The sequence below is a fragment of the Cynocephalus volans genome, chromosome 1 (genome assembly GCF_027409185.1).
Source record: "Cynocephalus volans isolate mCynVol1 chromosome 1, mCynVol1.pri, whole genome shotgun sequence".
NCBI classification, from domain to species: Eukaryota; Metazoa; Chordata; class Mammalia; order Dermoptera; family Cynocephalidae; genus Cynocephalus; species Cynocephalus volans.
In genome coordinates, this window is record NC_084460.1 from 113,659,423 (window position 1) to 113,686,649 (window position 27,227).

The 27,227-nt window shown below is 37.6% G+C and overlaps 1 protein-coding gene across 2 annotated transcripts in view; it reads left to right on the forward strand.

Annotated features, from left to right (window-relative positions):
* Positions 1 to 27,227, forward strand: part of IL1RAP (interleukin 1 receptor accessory protein) — a 120,464-nt gene that overhangs the window by 51,135 nt on the left and 42,102 nt on the right. For both annotated transcript variants that reach the window (XM_063107726.1, XM_063107735.1), the window contains exon 3: positions 24,868 to 25,153. In XM_063107726.1, coding sequence (XP_062963796.1) covers positions 24,868 to 25,153 — 286 coding nt within the window. The remainder of the gene's footprint in view (positions 1 to 24,867; positions 25,154 to 27,227) is intronic.

Consider the following 27,227-nt stretch of genomic DNA (forward strand, 5'->3'; position numbering starts at 1 on the left):
CTTCTGCTGTAAAGCAGCTAGAAATTCCTCATTTAAAAATAAATGTCTTTTAAAATGAATTGCTGAGTTGGCAAGACATTCTCAGAGGCCAAAACTGAAATGAAAACAGGAATCCAGAAAAGAAAAGAAGCCAGCTATGCAGCTGGCAGCTGCCCAGAGTAATATCCAGAGTCAGAGGAAAAAGTTATATTTAAATGCAATGACATTTGGATAATTTTTTAGTAAATAAAGTTAAATGCCTACCTTACACCTTCCCCTAAAACAAATCTCAATTGAATTCAGTATTTGAATGTAAAAATCAAATTAAACCCTAAAAGTGCTAGACAAAAATATATGCAAACATTTTTATAACTTTGGAATGGAGAAAGTCTTTCTAGATATATCATCAAAGGTAGGAGCCATAAAAGAAAGCTTGATATATTTGACTACATAAAGATTGAAAAATTAGCATAACATCAAAATATAACTTAAAAGACAAATGAGTAATTGGGGAAATATAGGTATATGGCAAAGGTTTAATATCATCAAATACAAGTAGCTGTTACACCCAAAAGAAATACTTCCCATTTAAAGTATACTCTGAGGTAAATTGAGCAAAGATTTGAAATTGGCAGTTCAAGTAGTCCAAAAAAGATAAAAATAAATTGATCATACTAAAAAGAAGCTCAAGTTCATGAGGAAGAAAATGGATGCAAATTAAACCAACAATGAGATGCCATTTTTCACTCATCAGTTTGGCAAAGATTAAAGAGAACAATCTTACTTAGCCTTGGTCAGGACATGGTGGTCAAATGACCAGGTATAGTACTGTCATACACGGGGGTGAGAGCATACCCAGAATGGACTTCATGGAGGGCACCTTGGCCATTTGTTTCAAAGCTGCCACCAAAATGCCTCTCTTTAACTTCATAATGAACCTTCCACACATATATCCTAACGAAATAATCACAGAAATGTATCAAGATGTAGTCACAATTGTGTTTTTCATAGGTCTTGGGAAAATAGAATAATTTGATCAGGGGCCCTCGCCTTAGGCCTGGTTGGGGGTGGTGCAGCTCATTCTTTGTAAACAAATTGTGTGTGGGGGGGGTGGAATTAGTGCACATGTGTGGCATCCCGAACTTGGTTGGTGTCTGCCTCGGGTGGCTGCCACACAGCCATGCTCTCTGAACCTACTGCTTCCAAGGACCTTTCTGCCAGCTATCTAGCTCATAGACCTGTATGTGAGGGGTCTGGGGACCCAGCCTGGCGTGTGAAGGGTTTGTGACCCAGTCTGGAATGGGCTTGAGGTGTCTGTGAGCTCCAGACCCAGCCCTAGCTCTACAGTTGGTCCAGTCGGCAGGATTACAGGCAGGTAAAAGAGCTCTACAATAGGATTGTTAAAATAGATAATATTGGTAACAATATAATTATTCGTTGGTAAAGAGTGCTTAAATAAATTGCTCTATCAATAAAATAAAATACTATGGACCCTATAAATATATATGAATTTATATTTGTTTATATGGAAGTAAATTTGTGATAGAAGTTTCTGTTTAAAAACAGGTACCATACAGCAGGACTAGTATGAAACCTTTAAAAACTGGCAGTTGGTTGCTGGAGCGGATGACACTGGCTTGTGAGAGCCAGTTGTTCAATTTTCAGGAATTTTTCAAGCCAGGTGTCAAAGTGTGGTAGTTTGAAATTGGCCGTCTTGAGAATATTTATCCCATGGAAATTCATAAACAGGTGCTACAAGTTAGCTCCCTCCTCACCCACTGGCTGGTTTACCAGCACACCACTGCAGACACATGTGTGCGTGTATGTAGAAAAACTTCGGTAGAATATACACCCAAATGTTAACAGTGATTACCTTTAGAAAGTGGAATTATGTTTGGATGTATTGCCCTCCTTTTAAAGTAATTTTACTGATTGTCTGAATATATTACAATCCGATTATATTTATAATTAGAAATAAAGAGTAACTTCATATTCGAAAGAAAGAATGAAGACCTGTCGGAGACCTGGGGATGGTAAGCAAGGGGCAATTATGACAGATAATGTTGCTTAAGCATTGGCTCTTTATTTCTATCTGTGAATTGGATGTTAATAACTTCTTTAATAAAGAGATAATTTCAGTATTTATGAAATGACCTTGGTAGACACAAAGCACAAAGTTAGGAACTTTGAGAGAGAAAAGAGCTATAACTGTTGATTTCCCTACATTATAATTATGGCTGGTATTTGTGTATTTGTTAGATACGTAATGTCAAGAAAATAAACATTAGCTACCTAAATACTTGGAAGTTGAATCAGTGAGTCCCTATTATCCCACATCAACGTTTGCCAATACTGTATACTTAGCCCCCAAAGTACCTATGTACTCTGATTCTTACTTATTTTATCTGCTCATTTAAACATTTCTGTTGATTACAGACAGCTGTTTTTTGTTTTGACTTGTTTCGTTTTAGTTTTAGTTTTTAAAGAGTTCAGTACTGAAGAGTATACTCAGCCAGCTGTCAGTATTTCAATATCTGTAGGCATGATTATGGATGTGTTGAACAAATGAGGATTTCTTCCTTCACCTGTCAGCATTCCTTTGTTTCTCCATGTAATAAACATACGTGGTATTGGGCTTACGCCACGTGCCAGATATAGTTCACATTATCATTATATTCACTAATCATTACAGTGGTGAATGACATCATATAGTGCCTTACAGTTTAAAAATGCTTGCATTATTTCATGCTCGGAATAAATGGTAAAGCATATCATTATTGCTATCAAGCAGATAAGGAAATAAAGGTTAGGTGATAATACATTGAGAAACCGGGAAACTGAGGAACTAGGACATTGAGGAACCAGGACTCAGACCCTTGTTTTCTACTCCCAAGCCCATTATTCTTTTTTTTCCTGGCAGATGCAAGGGATCCCACCCTTTTGCTACTAAGGACATCATTTATTTTACATTTTTTCTAAGGACTCCATGTGTTGCAAGCAGTAAAACCAGACATGTTAGTAATATAGCCATCACTACATTTTTATCACTCCCCAAAGAAACCCTGTATCTATTAGCTGCTAAACTTCATCCCCTTTATGCCCCACTTCCAGCCCTTGGCAACCACTAATCTACTTTCTGTCTCTATAGATTTGCCTATACTGGATATTTCATATAAATGGAATTACATCGTATGTGGCTTTTTGCGACAGGTTTAGAATAATATTTTCACTTAATGCAATGTTTTCAAGGATCATCCATGTTAGAGAATGTATCAATACTTCAATACTTTTTATTGATAAACAATATTTCATTATTTATCCATTCATCATTAATGGACATTTGGGTTGTTTCCACTTTTTGGCTATCATGAATAATGCTGCTATGAGAATTTGCTTACAAGTTTTTGCATGGACATATGTTCTGATTTCTCTTGGGTTTATACCTAGTAGTAGAATTACTGGGTCATAGTAATTCTATGTTTAACATTTTGAAGAACTGCCAAACTGTTTTCCAAGTTCACTGTACCAATATAAATGCATTTTTGAAATATTGAAATAGCAGGCCAGTCTCAGATTGGGTATGATCGACAGCTTTAAAGAATGACTCCTTAAGATAAATCACATTGCATCAAATATGGAGAGACTGATGGACATTTAAGTTGCTTGCATGTTTATTCTCAATAATTCTGCAATAAATATGATAATACAGATCTCTCTTTGAAATCCTGATTTCAATTTCTATGGATACATACCCAGAAGTTAGAATACTAGATCATATGGTGGTTTTGTTTTTACTTTTCAAGGAACTTACATAATGTTTTCCAGGATGAATGAAGAATATATACATACAAATATATACATACAATGTAATATTATTCAGCCTTAAAAACAGAGGAAATCCTGCCATTTGGGACAATATGGATGAATCTGGAGGACATTACCCTAAGTGAAATAAGCCAGACCCAGAAAGACAAATTCTACATGATACCACTTATGTGAGGAATCTAAAATAGTCAGACTCATAGAAGTAAAGAGTAGAACAGTGGTTCTCAGGGGCTATAGAGAGGGGGAAATGGAAAGGTATTAGGCAAAGGGTACAAAGTTTCAGTTATGAAAGAGGAATAAGTCCTGGAGATGTACTGAACAGCATCCTGCCTATAATTAAAAATTCTATATATGTATACTTAAAAATTTGTTGAGATGGTAGATCTTATAAATGGTGGTAAAATGTTCTTATTACCAAAACAGTAAATAAGTAAGTAAAAAAATAGGGCAGAAGGAAACTTAAAGGTGATGGATATGTTTATGGCATAGATTGTAGTGATGGTTTCATAGCTGTATGCGTATCTCCACCTCATCAAGGTATATATATTAAATATGTACAGCTTTTTGTATGTTAGTCATACCTCAATAAAGTGGTTAAAAAAGAAAGAGGAGGAGGAGGAGGAAGAGAAGTCATGGTAAATTCAGAGGTCTTCTTAGGACTCAGCCCGTAATCTCTGATTTGAGCACTTTCTCTGTTAGTGTAACAAATTTAAATCCCAGTGCTATGTGAGTTTAGAAAATGTCCTGGGTCAGAAAATGCCCTGTGTAATTCACCATATCCAATGCAGAAAAAATTCCCGGACTGAAGTCAAATCCTGGCTCCACGTGACTCTCAGTGTCCTTATCTATAAAGTGAAGATGAAAATATCAGCCCTGCCTACCTCACAGAGTCGTTGTGAAGATCTAGTGAGAGAACGTATTTAAAAGTTTTCTGTAATCACTAAAGGCAAATAAGGAAGCGGAAGCCCAGTCAGAAAACACCTCACACTTGGAAGCTGGGTAAGCACAAGCCACTCCTCGGTGTTTTGAGAACAGGTTTGAGATTTTTGCATTTGAACATGGGGGCTTGCCTTCAAGAATCCACATTTGCAGAGGTGATAAAACCCTGGCCCAGAAGGGTTTTGATGAACTCCAGATATTTATTTACATATCAATTTTTTAGGAAACGGAAAGGCAGGTAGTAGCATACTCTTTAAAACTGGTTGCTTGGAAACCAGTCTGTGATCCCATGGTTCTCTGCCACTTACTCTGTTTTTGATGAGTCAAAATCAGTTGAGACTTGTGTTATTTTTCAGTTGTTTTTTTCAATATCATTACAAAAGAAAGACGAGGAAAGAAAATGTATTCATTCATCGTGCAGTGATTTGCTGAGGCATCTTGATGAGCTGTGTTTGTTGAGCATTGGGATACAATGGTGAACAAAACAGGCGCTGTTCCTTTCTTCATGCTACTTTGTATCTCCCGTGTTTTATGTCTCAATATCTCAGGGTCTCTGTTATTCACTGTGACCCATGCATGGCACTATTACTGTGTTTGCTTTAAAAATAAAGAACAAAGTAGAGGTAAAATTTGACCCTAAAAAAATAGAGATGAAAACAAAAAAGATCTTGATAGTGCAGTTCAGCTCTGTTGCTAGTTTACTGGGTGATCTTTGGCAAGCTACTTAACTTCTCTGAACTTGTGTTTCCTCATCTGTAAAATTATTTAGTTCTTTCTGACTCTAAAACTCTGGGACACCATAGTTCAAGTGGTAAGTTTGAGGTTCAAGAGGCTCTGAGCCAAGTTGCCTCTCTTTTTCTTTATACTCTTCATCAGTCCATCCTAGCTCTTCTTTCATGTGGCTCTGTCCACTTCTCTCCATCTTTATTGTCCTAGTCCAAACCACACCGTCTTGTTCTTGGACTGTTCTGCAGTAGCCTCATAACTGGCTGCTTCTCCTTCACTCTTACGGCCTGTAATCTAGTCCCCACACAGCAACCAGTGTTATCTACTGAACATGGTAAATTAAATCAGGTGTCTCCTCTGATGAAAATCCTGGAAGTATTTCCCATTACCCTTAAAATTAAATTTTAATTCATTACAGTGGCCTGTGTGAACCTGTATGTTCAGCTTCCTACCTGTTGCTTTAACCTCTTCCTATTCCATGTCTTTCCTGTTCCTGGCAATGAAACTTCCTGGGGTTCTCCCAGACATTCACATCTACTATTTCCTTTCTACTCTAAGTTCTTCCTTTACACAGTTTCAACTTTGCCCATCGCACCTCCATTCTCTAGCACTCAGATCAAGAGCCAGTTCCTCAAGGAACATCCCTCATCCCTTCCCAAGCACTGACAGCTCAGGCTAAGAAAGGTCCCTGTTATATACCTCTCATATTATTCTGGACTTTATTTTCATGGTACTTATTCCAATAGCAATTAAGTTATTGTGTAATTATTCACTTAATTACTTAGTAAATTAGTTATTTGGGGTCTGTCACCTTTTCTAGAGTGAAAGCTCCATGGTGACAGGCACGATTTTTATTTACCTGTGTATCTTCAGTGCCTAGCAGAAGGTTTTGCACTTAGTAGGTTTCTGGTTATTAAAATACTGTTGAGTCAGACTCCACGAGAGAGGAACAATAAAGACTGTGGATAATTAGGCCCATAAACTGTAATGAAATGTCACCATTGATAATGATGATGGGGACTGAGGGATGAAGAAGGAGCAGACACCAGGGGAAGCAGTCCTTCTCATTTTGGTAAATCACAGTCTCCCACTCCAGCCATTGCAAGGCAAAGGGCCACCTCCAAAGCCCACAGCCTCACTGTATCCCTCCCCATCCCCTCAGCCCAGGTTGCTGAAATTATCTACTTTGACTTCATCTGTGGTTTATATAAGTGAATGCAGTGATAACAAATCGATAAATAAATTCCATTTTTGATAGCTGTGGAGTTCCACATGTGTGTGACCCATTTCCCATCTCACCCTTTATCTCTGCTCATACCTATCATTAATATGTGTCACTTCATTCTTCATGTGCCATCGGTGGATCTCAGTTGCTACCAAGACAAAATCAGTTCTTAACCCTGAGTGACCCTACTGTACAATTCTCATGCTCTGCTAAGTCATCCCTCACCCTGTAATCTAGCCCCCGCTGACTGATGGACTGACTAGTCATGGTCCCCGTCAGTCTGGACTCCTCTCCTCGTACCTGCCAGTGCACATTCTACTCATGTTTCAAGCTTAAACCAGATAACATCTCTTCTGTGAAGATACCATTGAACTCCACCCCTCTTGCAGTAAGAATTAAGAGCTCTTTCTGCTCTCTTATATTGCCTTTTTTTTTCTTTTTAGCATTTGTTTCATTTTGCTTTGCATTGTGATTAAATATTTGCCTGACTGTCCCCTCTCTCTAGATAGTGAGATCTTTGAGAGCAGAAACTATGTCTTCTTTGTATCTTTATCCTGCATTGGAAACTATTATAAACTGTTGTATGTGGTAGGTTCTCACTGAGGGTTTATTGATTGAAGGACATGACATAACCCACAGTTCACCTAGCTTTGTGACCCAGACAGAAGAGGTGTCTGAGTGGCTGAGAGTTGTAACTGGAGGTGACAGGGTGATCTGATGTGTTCTAAGCAAAGGCAGCCCTGTTTCCCTATTGGTTGCGATTATGCTGTCCTGTCTAGAATAGGAAAAGGGTTATTTGATTTTGAGTAATAAAGCAACCAAGCTCTAATTGTCTACCTTAAATGCCTTCCATTGTTCTGCTTAAGGTGATTTTCTACGACCATAAAATGTTCTTCCCAGGCAGTTGATAGAGCTGAGTCATGCCTGACAATACTTAATAAGACAGAGGCAGCTAACGCTCCAGGGAGCTGCCTTCGAGGACAGGCTGACATTTCTGACTCCTCTGATTTTTAAAAGTGGGTGTTGTGCGACAAAGTTGAGCATGAAGGCAGCCACGGAGTCTCTAATTCAGACAAATATGATCTGCCCCACCGCCTCTTGGCTGTGGCATGTGCCTTATGCTGCTGAGTCCTACAAAGCAAGGATTTAATGCTCCTTATTAAAGACACTCACCCCCTTTGTTTCACGTTCTATTAATTAGTGACCCCCCCAAAAAAAAAACTGGCTTGATTTTATATTTTTTAGTATTCAGGCTGGAAAATACTTTTGACATTAGCATTGATTATAAACCCATCATATTATAGAGATGGAAGGGGTTAGAGATCATAGATTCTACCTTTTTACATTATATATGAAAAACCTGAATCCCAGAGAAGGAAAATTACTTGACCACAGTCAGCATTAGATCTTAATTTCTGCAAAAAGGCAGATCGGTGTTAGAATCCCTGTCTCCCATTTAGTTGCTGAGTAATCATGTGGATATCCTTTAAGTTACGTAAGGTTCATGCTTCTCGTTTGTTAGATGCAGACAAGACAATAAAACTATTGGAAAGAGTTGTTATGAGGATTAAAAGTGATAATAAATGTTAAGTGCTTAGTACTGGCCTATGGAAAACATTGAATACTAAGTGGTGGTGATGGTGGTGGTTATTATGATAACAATGGTGGCCAGACTGGCAGAATTAGAACAAGAAATCAGGTCTCCTGACCCTGTGTCATTGTTCTCCATAGAGAATACCACAAGATGTACCTCAGAAACTATATTTAGTGGTGAGAAAGTTTAGAGAGCTCTGTCTGGAGATGAATTCCCTATATTCAAAGAAAGGATCAGTAGCTCACCTACTATAGGACAGAAGGAAAGAACATGGTATAAGATGTTTGTTAACATAAAGGATCAAAGTGAGTGGAATGTTTGAGGGAAGGAATTGTATATAATGTTTTCAATAGAAACCAAAGAGCTGAGTATGACCTGAGAACTTGAGGTCAGTGGAGAGAGGATTGGTTATAAAATCAGAAGACTCACTGCCTAATAGTGCTGTGAACTTTCCAAGTCACTCTCTGAGCCTTTCTTTCCAAACCGTGAAATGGGGCAATGGCCTCTACCTCTGTGGTCAGACAGAATGTGCCTGAAACTACCATTTAAACTATAAATTACTGTGGATTCTGTTAACAATTATGGATTTGTAATCTTTGGTGGAGAGCGGTGGGGGGAAGAAAGCAATGATTCTTAAGTGATCAGTTTGGTACATTTTCCTATCTCAAAGGGTATGGAAATAAGAAGCTATGTTACATCTTTCTAAATACCCACCTTCATCATCAACTTTTCCACAAGGCAGGAAACTGCAGCATTGGGAGACCAAAAGTCCCTGAATGTGACAGTGTTGCCTTGGTGTATACCTGGACTCACACACACATGAGCGCACACAATAGATACATACCTGAGCAGTTATAGTTGTGCTGTGAAGCTTCTAAAAGCCATCTTTGTATGACTGCATGCCCTTTTCCTAATCTAGCGCCTATTTGTTTTTATTTTTCTGCTTTCTGGTATTTCACTTTCCTTCAGTGGCAGAATATTGGCGATATATCCACTGGTGAGTGTGAACGGAGAGGGAATGTGGTACCACGTGAAAGGAGGAGGCTGACCACAACAAGGATTACGTAAAAGACTCAATGGATTTTTCTAGAGTGTTTGCTTTTGCTTCATCAGTGAAAAGTGCATTCTCCTGTTTTTCTCCCATTGTTTTAAGAGCTCTCCGGACTTCACGGAAGTTGGCTTGTATTTTCTGCGTTCTCTTCAGCAATAGATAGATAAGGTAAACATTCTCAGCCTTAAGATTATAGTGATTCAAGAAGCTAAACATAAATGTAGATATAAAAATTCAACTTCTGACATACCAGGAGGGGAGAAAAAAAAAAAAAGACTGATGTAAGAGTAGTGTAAACTCTCTTTTGTAGTTGGTTTTATATACAGAAGTAATGTTCATGATACAGGGCAGATAACCAGGAATCTGTGAGGTTTTCATCTTGCCTCTGTCACTAGCTTAGTCTTTCACCTCAGGCATTCCCTCACCCCTCTGGTCTCAGAGCCTGATCTGTGTCATGTGTTGTGGGACTGGATCATTTCTGAGGCCCCCTTCCAGTTCTAACATGCAATGGTTTTCTAAGATGCAGAGTGGGTTACAGATGACTTTAAATATTCAGAAACTTGAACCGGGATTTTGTCTTAGCATTTACTTTTCCCAAAATCCTGCTCCTCCCCTTGGGAACTGACACTGTTCCCTAGATGAGTGAACACTGAAAACCCAGCCACCTAGGACCCGACCTCTTGAATTCTTCCTGCCAGTCACTTCTCTGGCCCCCATGTTTCGTGCTGTCAGTTTTCAAGGCTTGCTTCACCCAGTTTTCTCTCAGAATCTTTTGTTTTCTACTTGTCACTACTAGCCTTCAAGAAAAATCTACATGCTTGACACATTATTAAAACGCAATGAGACTGCACTGGCACTTTGCAGGCGATGCCTCTGTTAAAGGCAGTGGCAGGATTGTGGCCTGCCTCTCTCCCTCTGGCAGGTGATGAAAATCAGAAGCTCCTTTTTACTCCAGGCAGTTTCTTGAGAACTGCTGGCAGGGGCTGTCCAGGCTCACAAGTTACACTTTCCTTTGGCTTTGTAGTTGTGCATAGAATATGGCTGCAAATCTTAAGGTGGGGGAATCGATAGCTGCTAATTGAAAGTTGAAGGCCCCTGATATACTTTTACTGAGCTAGCCTCCCTGACCCTTTAATTGAGATGTGAGACGTGGGGTCGGAGGGTAGAAAGACACCTGGAATTTCCATCATGCTGCCGAGTGAAAAAGTGACTGCTTGATATCTTTGCTAATTTAGAAGTGAGTCCATGCTTAGCCTGCTTTATTTTAGGACTCAAATCGTAATTGCGAGTTTTTTGTCCATGGCACTGGTAAAATGCAACAAAAACTCAAAAAAAAAAAAAAAAAAAAAAACCCACACAAAATAAATCACTTTCCTTGCCGTCTCTCTTTCTAGGTCTTAATTTTCTATAAAAATTAACGTACTTTTAGATAAAATTTATTGAGTTCCTTTCATGCACCAGAGGCCATATGGAATTTTCATATGTGCTCTTACTTACCCCTAAAAAAACCCTGTAGGGTAGGCACTTTTATTAGCTTCATATTTAGCTTCAGGTACACCTGAGGAAACAGGTACAGGCTTCTTATTTTCAGGCAGCACACCTTTGGGCAGCACTGACACCTAGCTTGCTTTCAGCCTCAAAGACCAGACCCACACCAGTTTCTTCACCTGTAAAATGAAAGGGGCAAGAACCATCACTGTAATTGTGTGGCTCGAATGTATAGAACATACACAAAGTTGTCTTCTATGGCCCACTATTAATATTATCTGTTCCAATCTTCCTGGGTTTGATTCTTACCTATTTCATCCTGTTTTGTAGGGGAGTGTTCTCTTGTACAATCTGCGTTCCCAATACCAACTGGGAATGTTTGTGTTGATATGTATTTGGAATAAATATTTTACTGCAATAATGTAGAAGAAAGAACATGAAATTTGAATTGGAAAGGAATGATCCTGTACTTGCCATTAGTGAGCTCTGTGTCATTCATCAAGTTAGCTTTCTGGGCTTAGTTACCCCATTTGTAAAATGAAAAAAAAAAGTTTTCTACATGTTTTTAAATCACCCTTGTAGTCCAACATTCTAGAACACTTTGCTAGAGGTGAGTCCCAATAGGTTAAACGTCAACAACATTGCTAAGCAATATTCATTTTAAAATTTACCATAGTCATCCTTGAATTTGAGAGAAGAATGTAATATTAACAATAGCAAGGACTAATATGAGCAGCTGTCTGCTAAACACTATACAAATATTGTCTTATTTCATCTTCAAACTAGTCTTCTTTTACACATGGGAATATTTAATTTACTTGCATAACAAGGATTAGAAAAGGAATTGTCAGAGACTAGCCATTTCCACAGGGAAAGTAGTTTTGGGATATAAGAGACTAGGTTTGGTCCCTCCCCACCTCTAGCATATATTGTCCCTTATCTCTGTCTTGTCTTTTGTCCTTTCTTGGCTACATTCACTTCATCTGTGGAATGGGGTTATTACCAGATATTCTACTGGAACTAGAGGCCACAACCAGACTGAAGGCTTAGATGTTCTGGAATTCTACCATAATGTGTGACATACTTTTACTTCCAATGCCAACAATATGTTTATTGAATGGAAATTTGAAGGCAGAAGCTATATTTTTTCTGTATTTTGTTCATAGCTGCTAGCAGTCACAGAACCCTTAATAAATTTTGTGTAATAATGAAAATAAAGAGAGCAAAGGCTGCTTGATTATTGTATGAGAATAGTAATTGGATCTTTACATCTTAATCATGGATTAGAAAATATTGCTTTGGGGAAAAAAAACCCACAAAAACCAGCTAATGACCACTTACAGTTTTCCTAGTGTACTATGCCACACTTGACATAAGCTAGTTTATTTATTGTCACAATGGCCTTGCAAAGAAAATCATTCTCTTCAGCCACATGAGGATGCTCATTATAGTAATTTTTTTTAGAAGGAAATAATGAAACCATGATACAGAGGCAGCATAACCAGAATCCATTCTTTAGCCTTCTAACTTCTGCTGCCACTTTGGTGAGAGAGGCTGAGCCTGTTCTAGGTGGCTATTAGATGATGCTGTTCCATATTCTTCCTTATTATGTACAGAAGCAGGAAGGGTGGCTACTGGACACTTCTTGTACACTAACCCATGATGATCCAGGGTCTTTTTGTTGGTGCTCCAAAATATAGTGATGAAATGATTTGATGGAGACCAGGAAAGAGTGGAGACCTTCAGCAGCTCCTCTCAACCTGGGAACTCTAAAATTCTCTAGAAAACCCCGGGTTTTTACTCTGCCACAAGGAAAACTTGGTAGAAAGTGATGCTTATGCTCACAAACTAAGAGTGGAACTTCAGCATGGCAGGTATTGAATGAAAACCAAACTTTTCAGAGATCCTAGAGTGTGTTGATCCTGTAATAGTAGATTCTGAAAGATCCCACCTCTAAGTCATCCTTTAGATAATTTGATTTTATTATTTTAAATATTATCTACTATAGTTCTGAATCTAAACTTCATAGGTTTGTTTTCATCTGTGGGGGTTCACTTTCCTTTTTCATCTCTTCCTTTCCTTTTTTTTTTTTTGTTTCCATGTTTGCTTGGTAATAACTTTCTCCTTACATTTTAAAAACTAGCCAGACCTGCCACTTCTAATTGATATAAAATGACAGTCTTTAGGAGAGTGTAAAGATAAATACCCAGTGTCACAGGGAGGAGCAGAGTAGTGCACTATTGGAATAAACCTTATTCTAGGAATAATCTCTAACAACCCTTGCAAAACAGTCTGTGACTTGCAGTCCCCCACTTCCCTACCCTTTATCTGAACATGGCATTCTTTCCTTATCTGGCAAACCTTATTATCAGTTATCATCTGCTCAGAGCTATTTCCTATTTTCTTCAAATTACTCAATCAAGAAAACTCCCTTTTTTGGTGGGAGTAAGGTATGTCTAATTATCTGGTCCAGGAAAGCCATCTGCCAAGTTATTAGCCCAGTGCTGGTGAACAGCGTGAGCTGCATGAGGAAGGAGGACACGCTCACATCCACTCCCGCTCTTCCTCCCCCATGCCAACTTCTCTCTCTTCTTTTGGTGGCTTAGTTGACAAATATGAATTTTCGTAAACATTTTCTAGACCTTTGTTTGAATAGCCCTCCCCTCTAAGTTTTAATAATATTGTTCCACTGTTAATCATACTCTGGGTAAAGGGTATTGGCAGAGTTTTTGAAAACTGGTGGTTTATTATAGAACAGTTGTATAAAAATTTCCAGATATTTTAAATATTTTTTTCTTCGAGGAACAAAAAAGAATATATTTTAAAATGTGTATATTAATCAAAGAGACATAGACTCATGGGGTGCATAAAACTCAGGAATTGTTCAACTATCCCCTTATTTTGACAGATGAAATAGACATTGTTATCAGTAAGGATGGTGATCAGCTCTAAATAAGGAGGCTCAATTAACAGTGGTTTAAACTGATGCTTCTCCCACTTGAATGTACATAGAGATCACCTGGGGATGGTTAAAATACAGATTCTGATACACTAGGTCTGGGTGGGGCCTGAAAGTCTGCAGTTCGGACAAACTCTTAAGGGATGCCGATGATGCTGGTGGGTCGAGGACTACGCTTTGAGTAACAAGGATATAAAAAAAAAGGTCTCATATAAAATCTGCAAGTAGAAAGTTCAAGGTGGTAAGAGAGCTCCATAATTTATTCAAAGTCCTACCTCCTTTCAGATGTCACTGTTTTTAGGGTGTGGCCTTCATTCTTATGGTCCATGATATAGCATCAGCCATCATACCCATGTACCAAGCAGAAATGGGATGGTAGGAGGAACACAGGAAACGTAGGAACATGCAAGTGTCTCTCAGGAAGTTTTCTGGATTTATAACATGACAATTTTACTTTTTAAATTTTTTAAATATTATTTATTATAAGCATATTATTATTACAAATTATGATTTTTCTTTACTCAACCTATCCCTCCCCAGACCACCCCCCACCCCTGCCTGACCCCCATCTCTTGTATTCTAAAAGTTCAAGGAATTGTTTAGGTGTTTTTTTTATTTCTTTCTTTCCTCCCTCCCTCCCTCCCTCCCTCCTTCCCTCCCTCCCTCCCTCCCTCCCTCCCTCCCTCCCTCCCTCCCTCCCTCCCTCCTTCCTTCCTTCCTTCCTTCCTTCCTTCCTTCCTTCCTTCCTTCCTTCCTTCCTTCCTTCCTTCCTTCCTTTCTTCCTTTCTTTCCCTCCTTCCTTCCATCCCTCTCTCCCTCCCCAGTTATAAATGAGAACATGTAGTATTTCTCTTTCCTTGTCTGGCTTATTTCACTTAATTTTCTCAGGGCTCATCCATATTGCTGCAAATGACAGAATTTTATTCCTTTTTTATGGCTGAGTAGTATTTCATTCTGTATATATACCACCTTTATCCTAAATGGGGAAAAGTTGAAAGCCTTTCCCTTAAGAACTGGAACAAGACAAGGATGCCCACTCTCACCACTCCTATTTAAAATAGTATTGGAAGTACTAGCCAGAGCAATCAGGCAAGAGAAAGAAAGAAAGGGTATCCAGACTGAAAAGAACAAAGTCAAACTATCCCTATTTGCAGATGACATAATCTTATACATAGACAAACCTACAGACTCTACTAAAAAATTCTTAGAGCTAATCAACAATTTCAGTAATGTTGCAGAATAAAAAATTAACACTCCAAAATCAGTAGCATTCTTATACTCCATGATGGAGTTTAGATGTGTTGTCCCCTCCAAAACTCATGTGGAAATTTGATCCCCAGTGTGGCAGTGTTGGAAACTGATTGAGTCATGGGGCAGATCTCTCATGAAAGGATTAATGCTCTCCCTAGGTGGGGGATTAATGAGTGAGTTCTCTATTAGTTCCCATGAGAGCTGGTTGTTTAAAAGACCCTGGAACCTCCCCTCTCTCTCTCTCTCTCTCGCTTCCTCTTACCATGTGATCTGCCTGTACCCACCAGGTGCCACTTTCTGCCATGAGTAGAAGCAGCCTGAGGCCCATGCCAGATGCAGCTGTCCCAGAATTATAAGCCAAATAAAACTCTTTTCCTTATAAATTACCCAATCTCAGGTATTTCTGTTACAGCAACACAAAATGGACTAAAACACCCCAGTAACAAAGTAGCAGAAAAATAAATCAAGAAAACAAGCCCATTTACAATAGTCACTAAAAAAATAAAATACCTAGGAATCAATTTAACCAAGAAGGTGAAAGATTTCTACAATGTGAACTACAAATCACTACTGAAATTGCAGTGGACACAAAAGATAGAAAGACATACCATGCTCTTGGATGGGAAGAGTTAAAATTGTGAAAATGTCTATTCTACCCAAAGTAATCTACAGGTTCAATGCAATACGCATCAAAATACCAATGTCATTCTTCACAGAAATAAGAAAGCAATTCTAACATTCATATGGAAATTCAAAAGACCCCAAATAGCCAAAGCAATCCTGAGCAAAAAAGTAAAGCTGGAGGCATAACACTACCCAACTTCAAATTATATTACAAAGCTAGAGTAACAAAAACAGCATGGTACTGGCATAAAAACAGATAATTGGATCACTGGAACAGAAAAGAAAACACAAAAATCAACCCACAGACTTACAGCCAACTGATCTTTGACAAAGGGAACAAGAACATAAATTGGGGAAAAGACTGTCTATTCAATAAATGGTGCTAGGAAAATTGGACTTCTATATGTAGAAGTATAAAACTGGAACTGCACCTCTCACTGTATACCAAAATCAAACTTAAATGGGTTAAAAACTTAAATATAAGACCCAAAATCATAAAATTACTTAAGGAAAACATAGGGGAAACACTCCAGGAAGTGGGAATGGGCAAAGACTTTATGAATAAGACCCCAAAAGCACAAGCAACAAAAGAAAAAATAAACAATGGAACTATAGCAAATTAAAGAGCTTCTACATAACAAAGGAAACAACAGAGCAGAAAGACTACCTATGGAATGGGAGAAAATATTTGCAAACTGTACATCTGAGAAGGGATTAATATTCATAATATATAAAGAACTCAAACAACTATACAGTAAAAAAACCAAATAATCCAATTAAAAATGGGCAAAGGAGATGAATAGACACTTTTCAAAGGAAGACATACAAATGGCCACTGGTATATGAAGAAATGCTCAACATCACTAGTAATCAGAGAAATGCAAACCAAAACCACATTGAGATATCATCTCACCCCAGTTAGACTGGCCATTATTAAAAAGAACAAGAATAACAAATGCTAGTGAGGATGTGGGGAAAAGGGAACTCTTCTATACTGTTGTGGGACTGTAAATTAGCACAGCTATTATGGAAGACAATATGGAAGTTTGTCAAACAACTACAGCTAGAACTACCATAATGATCCAGCAATCCAACTGTCCATCAACCGATGACTAGACATGACAATTTTAAATGTATTCCATTGATCAGAACTTAGTCATCAGACCACAGGTGGGAGAAAAGATGGGAAGTGTCACTTTTATTCTGAATGACTATGTGACAGCTGAAAATTCCCATACCCTAGAAAGGGAGAGGGTGATGTGGGGGCACGGAAATGGGACACATCGAGCAGTCTCTGCCACAGACTGGAGGTCTGCCACAGGAAGTGGTTTCCCAAAGGCCACATAGAAAATCTCAGTTCACAGATTAATTATAACTCATACATGTATAGAACGTCCCAGTTTATATGATACTATATATTGTAGGCTTATTCAGTTTTTATTACTATTCTGTGCTATTATGAGCTTCATTTTTTGGATGGGAAACAGGTTCAAAATGGTTTAGGGTCATCACTGGTCATAAAGCATACCCTGACTACCCTCTATAAAATCATGTACTCCTGCCTCTCCCCTTCCTCTCCCTCCCCCATTCCTGATCCCTCTTATCAGTTTCTATGTCTTTATTTTTTCCATTGACTTATCATCTTCCAGCATGCTATATACTTTTCTTATATAGCATGTCCATTGCTTACTGTCAGTCTCCCAGTTTTAGAGGTGAGCTCCATGAGAACTTTGTTTTGTATTCTGACTCATCCCAAGCACCTGCTTTAGTACTTGACACATGATAGGATGCTCAGTACATAGTTTCTGAGTGAAGGAGTAGAGCCAGTAGGTATCAAAAGCTGCTTTGGAGTCATGTCTGTTACCCCCAGGCCTAATGCTCTGTGCTCTGTGCCACATGGCTCTGCTGTCAGGCTCCTGCCAATGCTTTAGTATCTGGCATTTCTGCATTTGCCTCAAAAACTTGCCCACACTTGTTAATTTACTCCTTGTCTTCATGACACTCATGGAGCGTTGCCAGCCAACCTAAGGACTTGGCCCACACCTTAGATTCTTTCTGGATCATAGTCCCAGGTTAACATTTGCTGAGGAGTCATGCATACCACTAAAACCAAAATTAAACAAAACTACCAGAATGGATGTAGAACCAGTCTTTCTGTTTGACTTAGTGTCTGTCCTCAGGCTTAGACAAGACTACTAGAACATGCAATGAGACAGTTTTTAAAGTGCCATCACCAACACTGGGTTCCAGTTTGGAATGTGAACTGGGACTGGTTCTGATCTCAACCCAATCTCAGGATCACCACCTCCATTATTGATAATAATGTAGTTAATACATAGTATAATACAATATAACTTTGCTTCTATTTAGAATCCTGTTATAACAGTTGGTTCATTTTGTTCAGTTAATTTTGTGTCTGTGTTTTTCTTTTGCGAGGATTGTTAACTTCTTGAAAATCTAGGATCCATTTGGAATTATCATGCAGATTCAACTAATACACACTGAGCTCCTTTCATATGCTAGGTCCTTTAATTCTCATATAACACTGTAAGATAGGCAGGTTACACACGTGGAAAGTGAGTTTAAGAGGAGAAGCATTTATCCAAGGTCATATGGCAAGTAAGTGTCACATGGCAAATAATTGCATATGGAGGGTAGTTCCTCCTTAAGTCTTCCGAAATTCAAATCTTTGCTTTTTTTATCTTTTTCCATACCTGAGCTTCATGAGTTTTTATACTTGTACACATGTCTTTATACTCCAGCACTCAGCACAGTGCCTTGCTCACAGCAGGTTCTCAATAAACATTTAATAAATACAAATATATGAGCAGCTTTCCTGTGGGAAATATGCTTCTTTGAACGTATGAGCATAGATTTGGGACAGGCATCCTAGATCTATGTTCAGGCAGCTTTTATTTGTGCTACCACTCAGGCAAAAGTAAGTCAATTAATCTCTCTGTCTCCGTTTCCTGGCATGTAATGTGGGAATGGGCATGAAAGCCCTAGAGGGTGTTGTGAGATTAATTAGTTAAAATGTATACCCTGCTATATAAATGCTAATTGCTGTCAGGAGCGTGGGTTGGATTTTCCAGTGACTTGGCTGTGCAAGGCTTTGCACATTTACATAGGTCCTCTATGCAACCAAATTTCAGCCTTAAGAAACCCTTTGGTGGAGAGAAAGGGTAACTTTGTGGTTCCCCCACATTGAAGGTCCAATTTAGAGAGGACTTCCACTGTGGAGCAGACTGGATAAGAAGGGAAAATTTAAACAAAAAAGTAATTCTTGTTCCAGTAATTTGCTAAATTCTCTTTGCTCTTATTAGAGACAAATCTATTTGCATAACAGCCTTTTCCCGTCTTTTCTGAGGCTGGTGTCTGCAGTGAATCATATAATTAATTTGGTATTACACGACACTTTAGACTGTTGCCATAGATTTTATTTTTATTTGTTCATTGAATAATTTAAAAAGCTCTGACAAAATGCCCTCAGGTGGCTGGCTACAGAAACTTAAAAACTCACAAAACTAATTTCAAATAAGCAAAGAGCCTCCCAAAAAGCTGAGTATATGTAATACCCTTTTTGCTAATGTTCACAAATACTAATATATATGTTTTCAGTCTCTATTGTAAAGGAGTCTGATTCACTTTATAGACATATGCATTTGGCTCATAAAACATAATGTAAGGGAGATACATCGCAGGTATATTTATTTCTTTTACCTCTTAAAATGCATTGCTTTTAATTTGATTGAAAAAATATTAAGTCTGTGGAATCAGCCAAAAATCTTGGTGATTGATCTGTATTCAAATTTTAGTATTTAAGAAATGCAATTTTAAAAAGTATTCGCTCTTGAGTTATTAACTTATGGTATGAAAGGAAAATTATGCCTTCCTTTATTACTCAAGATAGGTAATACTAGTAGCTGTGACAAATCTTAGTGGCTTAACCCAATACAGGTTTATTTTTTACTCACCTCGGAGTCCCTTGAATGTGAGATTGCGTTCCCCAGCAGCTCTGCTCCGAGCAGTGGCAGGGATCCAGGCTCCTTCTATCTTGTGATGCTGCCGTTTTGAAGAAATTCTGACCTTCAGGGTCTCTGTGTAAAGGAAAGAGAGAACAACAAAGATTATGTGGAAGTTTCAGGGTATACGGCATTTCTGGCCACATTCCATTGGCCAGAACAAAATCACATGGCCCCAACCTACTTACTAGGGATATATAGTTTCCACGTGGGCCAAAGAAGAGAAAACAGGATTAATGAGTGTCTAGCCAGTCTCGACCACAGACTGTCCTTGTGATCACCAAAAAATCCCCTTCATGATCCCTCCCTAATCAGTTTGCCTGAGTATGTGCTTGTGGCTGACATGTTCTGCCAGCTCTCCTTTCCCATCTCTCCTCTCACAATCAGCATTCTACTTTACAAAAGAAAAATACATGTCACTCATCATCTGTCCTACCATTAATCATTGCCCATGACAGTAAGAACCTCCAGGAGCTGAAGCTATACTTTGTAATATTGGTGTCAAAAGTTTCTTTTAGTAAAGACACCATTAACTCCAAGCAGGGCTTCCCTTTTCTCTCCAATTTACCAATGTTCCCGTTAAGAGTGAATCATGATGTCAGAACTGTGATCTGTATCCCAAGTTGGTGTGATCTGAATTGAGATATACTTTAGGGTAGGGTTGCAGAAAGGTTGCTAATTTTTATTTAAAATTCTTTCTTCTACCATCATCCAAAATTTTGGCCAAAAAGTAGGGAGTGTTGAGGGAGATGACTTTGAGAACAGCATAACACATGTCTTTAGGAAATACAGAAGGCAGTGACACTTTATCTGATCCAGGCAACAAACTTAATTTGGTGAATTTCCAGACTCCATCTGCTGTCCATCTCTGTGTATCTGTTTCTTTTATATGCTTTATAATTAAAAAGTGAAGTGACTGTCATTGCTAACACTTATCAACACAAATTTTGGAATTAAAAAATATAATCAAGACTTTTTCTGTGAAAATTGCTACTGTTAGGATGGTTTGACACTGAGAATGGCTTTGCCAATTGTATTACATGGTGGTTATTTTCTTCCTTCCTTCTTTCCTTTCTTTCTTTACTAACTATTATTATAACTATTTACAAAGTGAACCATTCACATAGAGTTAAGGTGAATATATTAAAAGACTTATAGCAAAATACTTATATATTTTCTGACTTAACTTTCCTCATTCCCACTAGCTATCTTCCTCCGAGACAACTACTTTTGAGTATTTTATTTATTTCTTCTGGCATTTTTCATCAATATCTTGCTAACCAGTTTGTGTATATTGTTATTTTTCATTTGGTTAACCCTATGCATTAACTTTTTACTTTTTTTTATTATAGTAAATGAGGATTATCTCTTTAAGTGTTATTCCTACCCATTCCTCTCTATATAATTCTAATACATATTTGGTTGAATAAATAATCATTTAATTAATATATCTTCACATATTAAACTATAATATGTGACCTTTCTTATTTTTTGAAGTTACTAATTGTATTGTTTTTCAGATACTTACTTTAATGGGTGTCTTTTGATAACCATTTTTGTAATTTGCAGTTGCCTTTCAGCATAATTTTACACACTGCTAATGTTATGTAATCTACCAGGTACAATTAATTTTCCTTATTGGAGATTTTCATTTCCTCTTATCTATACTGGTTCATCACCAAGTCCTGCTGCAGAGCTGTTATCCTGGGATCTTTTTCACTGTCATTCTTGGGATGTCTTCTCTCTCTTGAATTGGATCCTCTATTCTTGGATCCTATGTTTGTTTTTCTCATTTCCTTGTTTTTTCTCATTTTCGTGGCACAAATTCCACAGAAGCTTCCTGATCACGAGCACTTGGGAAATAAAATTACTGAGGCTTCACGTGTCTGAAAATGTCACCTCACACTTGATTGTTTCGTTAGGTTTAATCAAGATTGAAAATAACTTTCCTTCAGATGCATTGCTTCATTATTTTTAGTTTCCAGTCTTGTTTTTGAGAGTTCTAAAGCCATTCTCATTCCTGATATTTTGTAAGTGACCATTTTTATTCCTTTTTTACTCCCTGGTAGTTTATAGAATCTTCTCTTTTTTCTACATTTTTTTTCCAAAATATTTCTGTAGTGTAAATCTGTTTTCATCCATTATACTGGGGCAATTGACAGGTCTTTTTAATTTAGAGGATTGTGTACTTTAGTTTGGGGATTTTTTTTCTTTGAATTATTTAATTGAGAGTTTTCTTCTTTACCTTTTTTTTTTTTTTTTTTGTGGTGGGGAGTGGGGGCTTCTACTATTGAGATGTTGATATTCCTGAACTGATCTAATTCTCTTGTCTATTTTCTGTTTCTTTTTCTCTTTACTCTCCTTTTTAGGAAATCGTCAACTTCAACTTCCAAACAAAATATCTATTAAGACTTTACTTTCTACAATCATGTTTTAATTTCAATGCACTTTTTTTTTCTCTCTTAGTATTCTTTTGTTATAGCATCCTGTTCCTACTTCGTGGGTACAATAGGTTCTTTATCTCTCTGAGCATGATAATGATAGTATTTTTAAATGTTTTATTTTCTGAATAATCTTGATGTTTTACAAGATTCTTTTACTTTGCTTCTTTGGACATCACATTTTGTGGTAGAGATTTTTCTCAGATGTCTTTTTGGTTTATCTGTTCATATTTAAGAAGTGATTAAGAAGCTGATTGAAAATTCTAAACACAAGTGTAAAACTTGTTAAGCAGCTGCACAATTTTTTAAAGAAGGTCTGATATTACGATTGCTAGGTTTTTTTTCTTAAGTGGATAGAATTTCCCACAGAAGGCTCTTTCATTCTCCTGCCTGGAAGGTAAAAGTCTGGCTGCCCTCATCCGTGGAGATTCATCCTTGGAGGACAGTCGTTCAATACTGAGAGAGTGGGATTGGAGCAAAGGATGTAACTTTTTGATATAGCTTTCATCTGATTCTCTTTATTTTACCACTCTTCCCATAGTATCTGTTTTGAGGTACTCAATTGCATTTGCCAGAATAGAATAGACTATTAGTATTGGTAATAAGCAAATCCCAATGGCCTATGACTTAAAATAACAAAGCTGTGCTGTATGCCATCCACAATGAGGGACCCAAGCTAAAGGAGTGTAAATCTCTTTGCTGTTACATTTACCAAGGCAGAAGAAAAGGGAACTTGATAAAATATGCCCTAGTCCTTAACACATCCACCACAAGTGACACTTACTACATCTTGTTGGCCAAAGTAAATCATAATGCCTTTCCTTAGTTTGGAGGAACAGAAAAGAGCAATCTTACACTAGGAGAACCCAAAAATATTAGGTGAACAGTGTTAATGGCACCTTACCTAGGTGCTAGGATAGTCTTGTCTTTTCACCATTCTGAATTGCAGATTGGTTAGCTCTTCAACTTTTCTCTGCTGGTTCTGGATTTGTCTTTTTAAATCTGCTAAGGTGGTTATCACTTGTCCATTCTGATGTTGCTATTGTCTTTTCTCCTGCTCTTGCTCTTACTTGGGTTTATGTCTTGAAAAATTATTTTAGTTCTAGTGGAGTTCAGAAAGGAGTGAAATTGGTTGCATATATTAAGTCTGAAAAATTATGGTTGCAATTTTCTATAAACTGAATGAGCAAATTCTGCAGCTTTGCAGTGTTAATGAAAATATATTTAAAGAATGTGATAAAATAGATATTTTATTTTAAAAAAAGATTTCATTTAAACTAATGAAAATAGTTCTCATTCAAAAATAGCCCATCCACATCATTAAGATATGATTTCCAATAAAATTTTGCATTTTGTACTAAATAATTGCTCATAAAATTAAAAATTGTATTATTTAAATTGTACATACTATAATATTCATAATAAAACTCATTTACAAAAACGTTTTAACACTTAGAGCTTAATATAGTGCACAGAAGAATAAAATGAAGCAACATTTAAAAAACTATCAAACTTAAGAATACATTCTATTAAAGTAAAATTATATGTGGAGATAGTGGAATTAATACAAGTTCAAGAAGAAAAAGGAACAATATGGAATTTATAATGGTTAAAAAAAGTGTTTACATATTTTTAAATTGGATGATTGTGTATGGCAAATCACCATTAGATGTAATTAAAAGAGGGATGTAACCATTTTATCTTAAAATGCCAATACTTACAATTTGACAATTATTATACTTAGCCTGAAAAGTTTTATATGTCAACTGAAATATAGGGAAGATTATATAGTTAAAAATATACATACGTATGCATATGTGTAGGTATGTTAGAGTTGCAAGCAATAAAGAAAACTGTTTTAAGATGATTGTTTTGGGGCTTACGGGATTCCATCACCCCTGACCTCTGTTTTGCCTTAATGTGGCATCTAGAGCCCTGCATTCAGATAGCACTCTTAAGAAAATAACCAATTATCACTTTTTTTCTGATTTCATATGTGATTTTACATTATAAAAAATAAATTGTAGAAAACATTAAAAATTTTATTTGACTCTTAGTCATCGAAACCCACATTTTTCTCCTCAATGACTATCACCAAGACCTTTAGACTTCTTGAGGTCTATAGTCATGCTGTACAGTACAGTAGCTAGCAGACACACATGGTTAGCCCAGCTTGAGATGTACTATAAATGTAAAATACATATAATTTTGAAGACTTGCAGCAAAAAAAAAAGAATAAATGTAAAATACCTCATTAATATTTTTTTCTGGTAATTTGGATATATTGCCAAAATATTGTTGAAATTAATTTCACTTGCTTCTTTTTACTTTTTACTGTGTCAACTGAAATGGAATTTCTAAAATTGCATATGTGGCTTGCATTATGTTTCTATTGGACAGTGAAGGTCTAGCCAAAAATCAGAAGACCCAGGAGAAGTGGGAGCCCTCTCTCCCATCTAGCCAAGGGTTTTCTGTTCAATTACAATTTCCTCCTTGGATCCTTCTCTGTCTCCACGAAGTGAAAAAGCACATGACTTCTTTTTCAGGTGATACCTTACTGCATAATTTGTAGGGTTCAACAGGATTAAGCTTTCACATCAAATCATTATCCAAGAGATACTCAGATGACCAGAGAAATGGGTTTCTGGAATGGACTGGGTATCCTGAGGAGAAAGCTGTGTTTTCTGGAGACCTTTATTATGAAGTGACTCATCTGCCCTTCCTTTCTTTTTGATTATTCCAGAACGCTGTGATGACTGGGGACTAGATACCATGAGGCAAATCCAAGTGTTTGAAGATGAGCCAGCTCGCATCAAGTGCCCACTCTTTGAACACTTCTTGAAATATAACTACAGCATGGCCCATTCAGCTGGCCTCACTCTGATCTGGTATTGGACTAGGCAGGACCGGGACCTTGAGGAGCCAATTAACTTCCGCCTCCCTGAGAACCGCATCAGTAAGGAGAAAGATGTGCTCTGGTTCCGGCCCACTCTCCTCAACGACACAGGCAACTATACCTGCATGTTAAGGTAGCCTGACTTGGCAGTGACTTTCTTTTTTCCTTTTAATTTCTAGGCTTTTTTCCAGATGATGCATGTGCTATGAAACTGGGTAGGGGAAGGAAGCATTTGGGTCGAGTTGTACTTCACCTCAGGGCCTTAGTTGAGGTGGGCTGAAGCAAATGTGCAGAGAAAATGGTTGTGCCCCTGAGAACATTCTCCATAGGTTGTTCCTTTTCAGACCCTGACACATGTCAGAGTTGTCTAAAAGTGGAGCCTTATTTATTTATTTGCCCCCTTCCTATGACATCGAGACCTACCTACATCTGTGCCTCACCTAGAGGCCTCCCTTTCCTTAGACAATGGACAGGGCAGAGGATAGAGCCTGGTCATATCTGTTATTCGTGGCATCTCCAAAGTGCCTGGCACAGAGTAGAGAAGACGTAGGATGCCTAATAGAAGGAAGAATATTTGAAATGTATTTAGAGAACAATGCTTTTCAAACTTTTCTACCAAAATTCCCCTAAGAACACCATATCCTTGGGAACCTAAGAATAAAATCCAAAGCAACCTATCATTATTCCAAAATTTCTTTTAAATACACGTTTTTCTTCTTGAAAGTTCATGTAGATTTTACATATTACTCCACAGTATGCCTGCTTTCTTTTGCTACAGATTAATGTTGTTTTTGCTTGTAAAAAAATCTACAAAGAAAACAGGCCTCTCTAAAGAATAACCATTTTAAGGTTTGGTTCCTTGGTTACTTTTTCTCTGGTCACTTTTTAGCTGCCAGACTTTACTTTGTGTTTTAAATTCCATCTGGATTATATTGGTTTTTTAAAAAAGAAATAATTTCCTATTATTTAATAAGTATGTTGGTTTGCTAAGGCTGAAATAACAAAATACCACAGACCGGGTGGCTTAAACAACAGAAATTTATTTTTTCACACTTCTGGAGGCTCTAAGTCCAAGATAAAGGCGTTGACAGGGTTGATTTCATTCCCGGTGCCTGTGTCCTTGCTTACATATGGACATCTTTCCTCCATGTTTCCACATGGTCTTTCCTCTGTGTGTGTGTGTCTGCGTCCTAATCTCTTCTTTTTATGAGGATGCTAGTCACACTGAATTAGGGCCCACCCTTATGATCTCATTTTATGTTAATTACATCTTAAAATGTTTTTATGTTTATTTCCAAATACAATTGCATTCTGGAGTACTGTGGGTTAGGACTTCAACATGTGAACTTGGGAGGATACAATTCAGCCCATAATAATAAGTAATCCCAGAATCTTTTTCTCTCATGGATGTTAACTGTTCCCTGATGGACAACTATGATTATGATTTGATAAATGAATATAATCCATGTTATGATTATGTAAAAAAGGACCTCTTCTCTATCACAGAAAAGACTTTGGACCACTGTGTCCTTGAGGGTGGGGGATGGGGGTTTCCCTGTAGCCTTTGAACACCCTTTTGAGGCTTTCACCTGCCACTTTAATTTTATTGGAGTTGGCGTCGACTCTAGACTGGTTTGCAGCATTCCAAGGAACCTAGAATACTCATGTGTTCATTATTTATGTCCTAATACAACTGGCTAAAAGCTAAAACAGATTACAGTAGAAAGAATACTGGATGAGAATACAGAAAAACTAGGCCATTATTCCAGTTCTGCCACTAGTCAGCTGGTGGCCTTAGGCAAGTTGTGTCCACATCTGAGAGCTTTGGTATTTATATTTGCACAATGAGAGAATTGGCCTCCATGCTCTTTGAGTTCCTTTTCATCTTTGACAATTGTTAATCCATTAACATTTCACAAGTAAACATCAGGAAATACCTGGGAAGGAGTCATCAGTGGATTTCTGGATGACATTGGTCTCTACTGTGCATTCTAGTGCTTCTGTATCTGTGTTATGTTTTCCTTAGCTACCCACTACTTGCCTAGAACTCTTCCCTAAACTTTTCTAACCTTCTTTTATATTACAGGAGTAGGATTGCATGGCTGTTAATGCCTGCATATACCTTTCATGTCATTTATCAATTTCCAGATTGTCATCTCTTCTGTTTTCCTGTCTGCCTATCTTCCATGTCTCTAAAGCAAACCTAG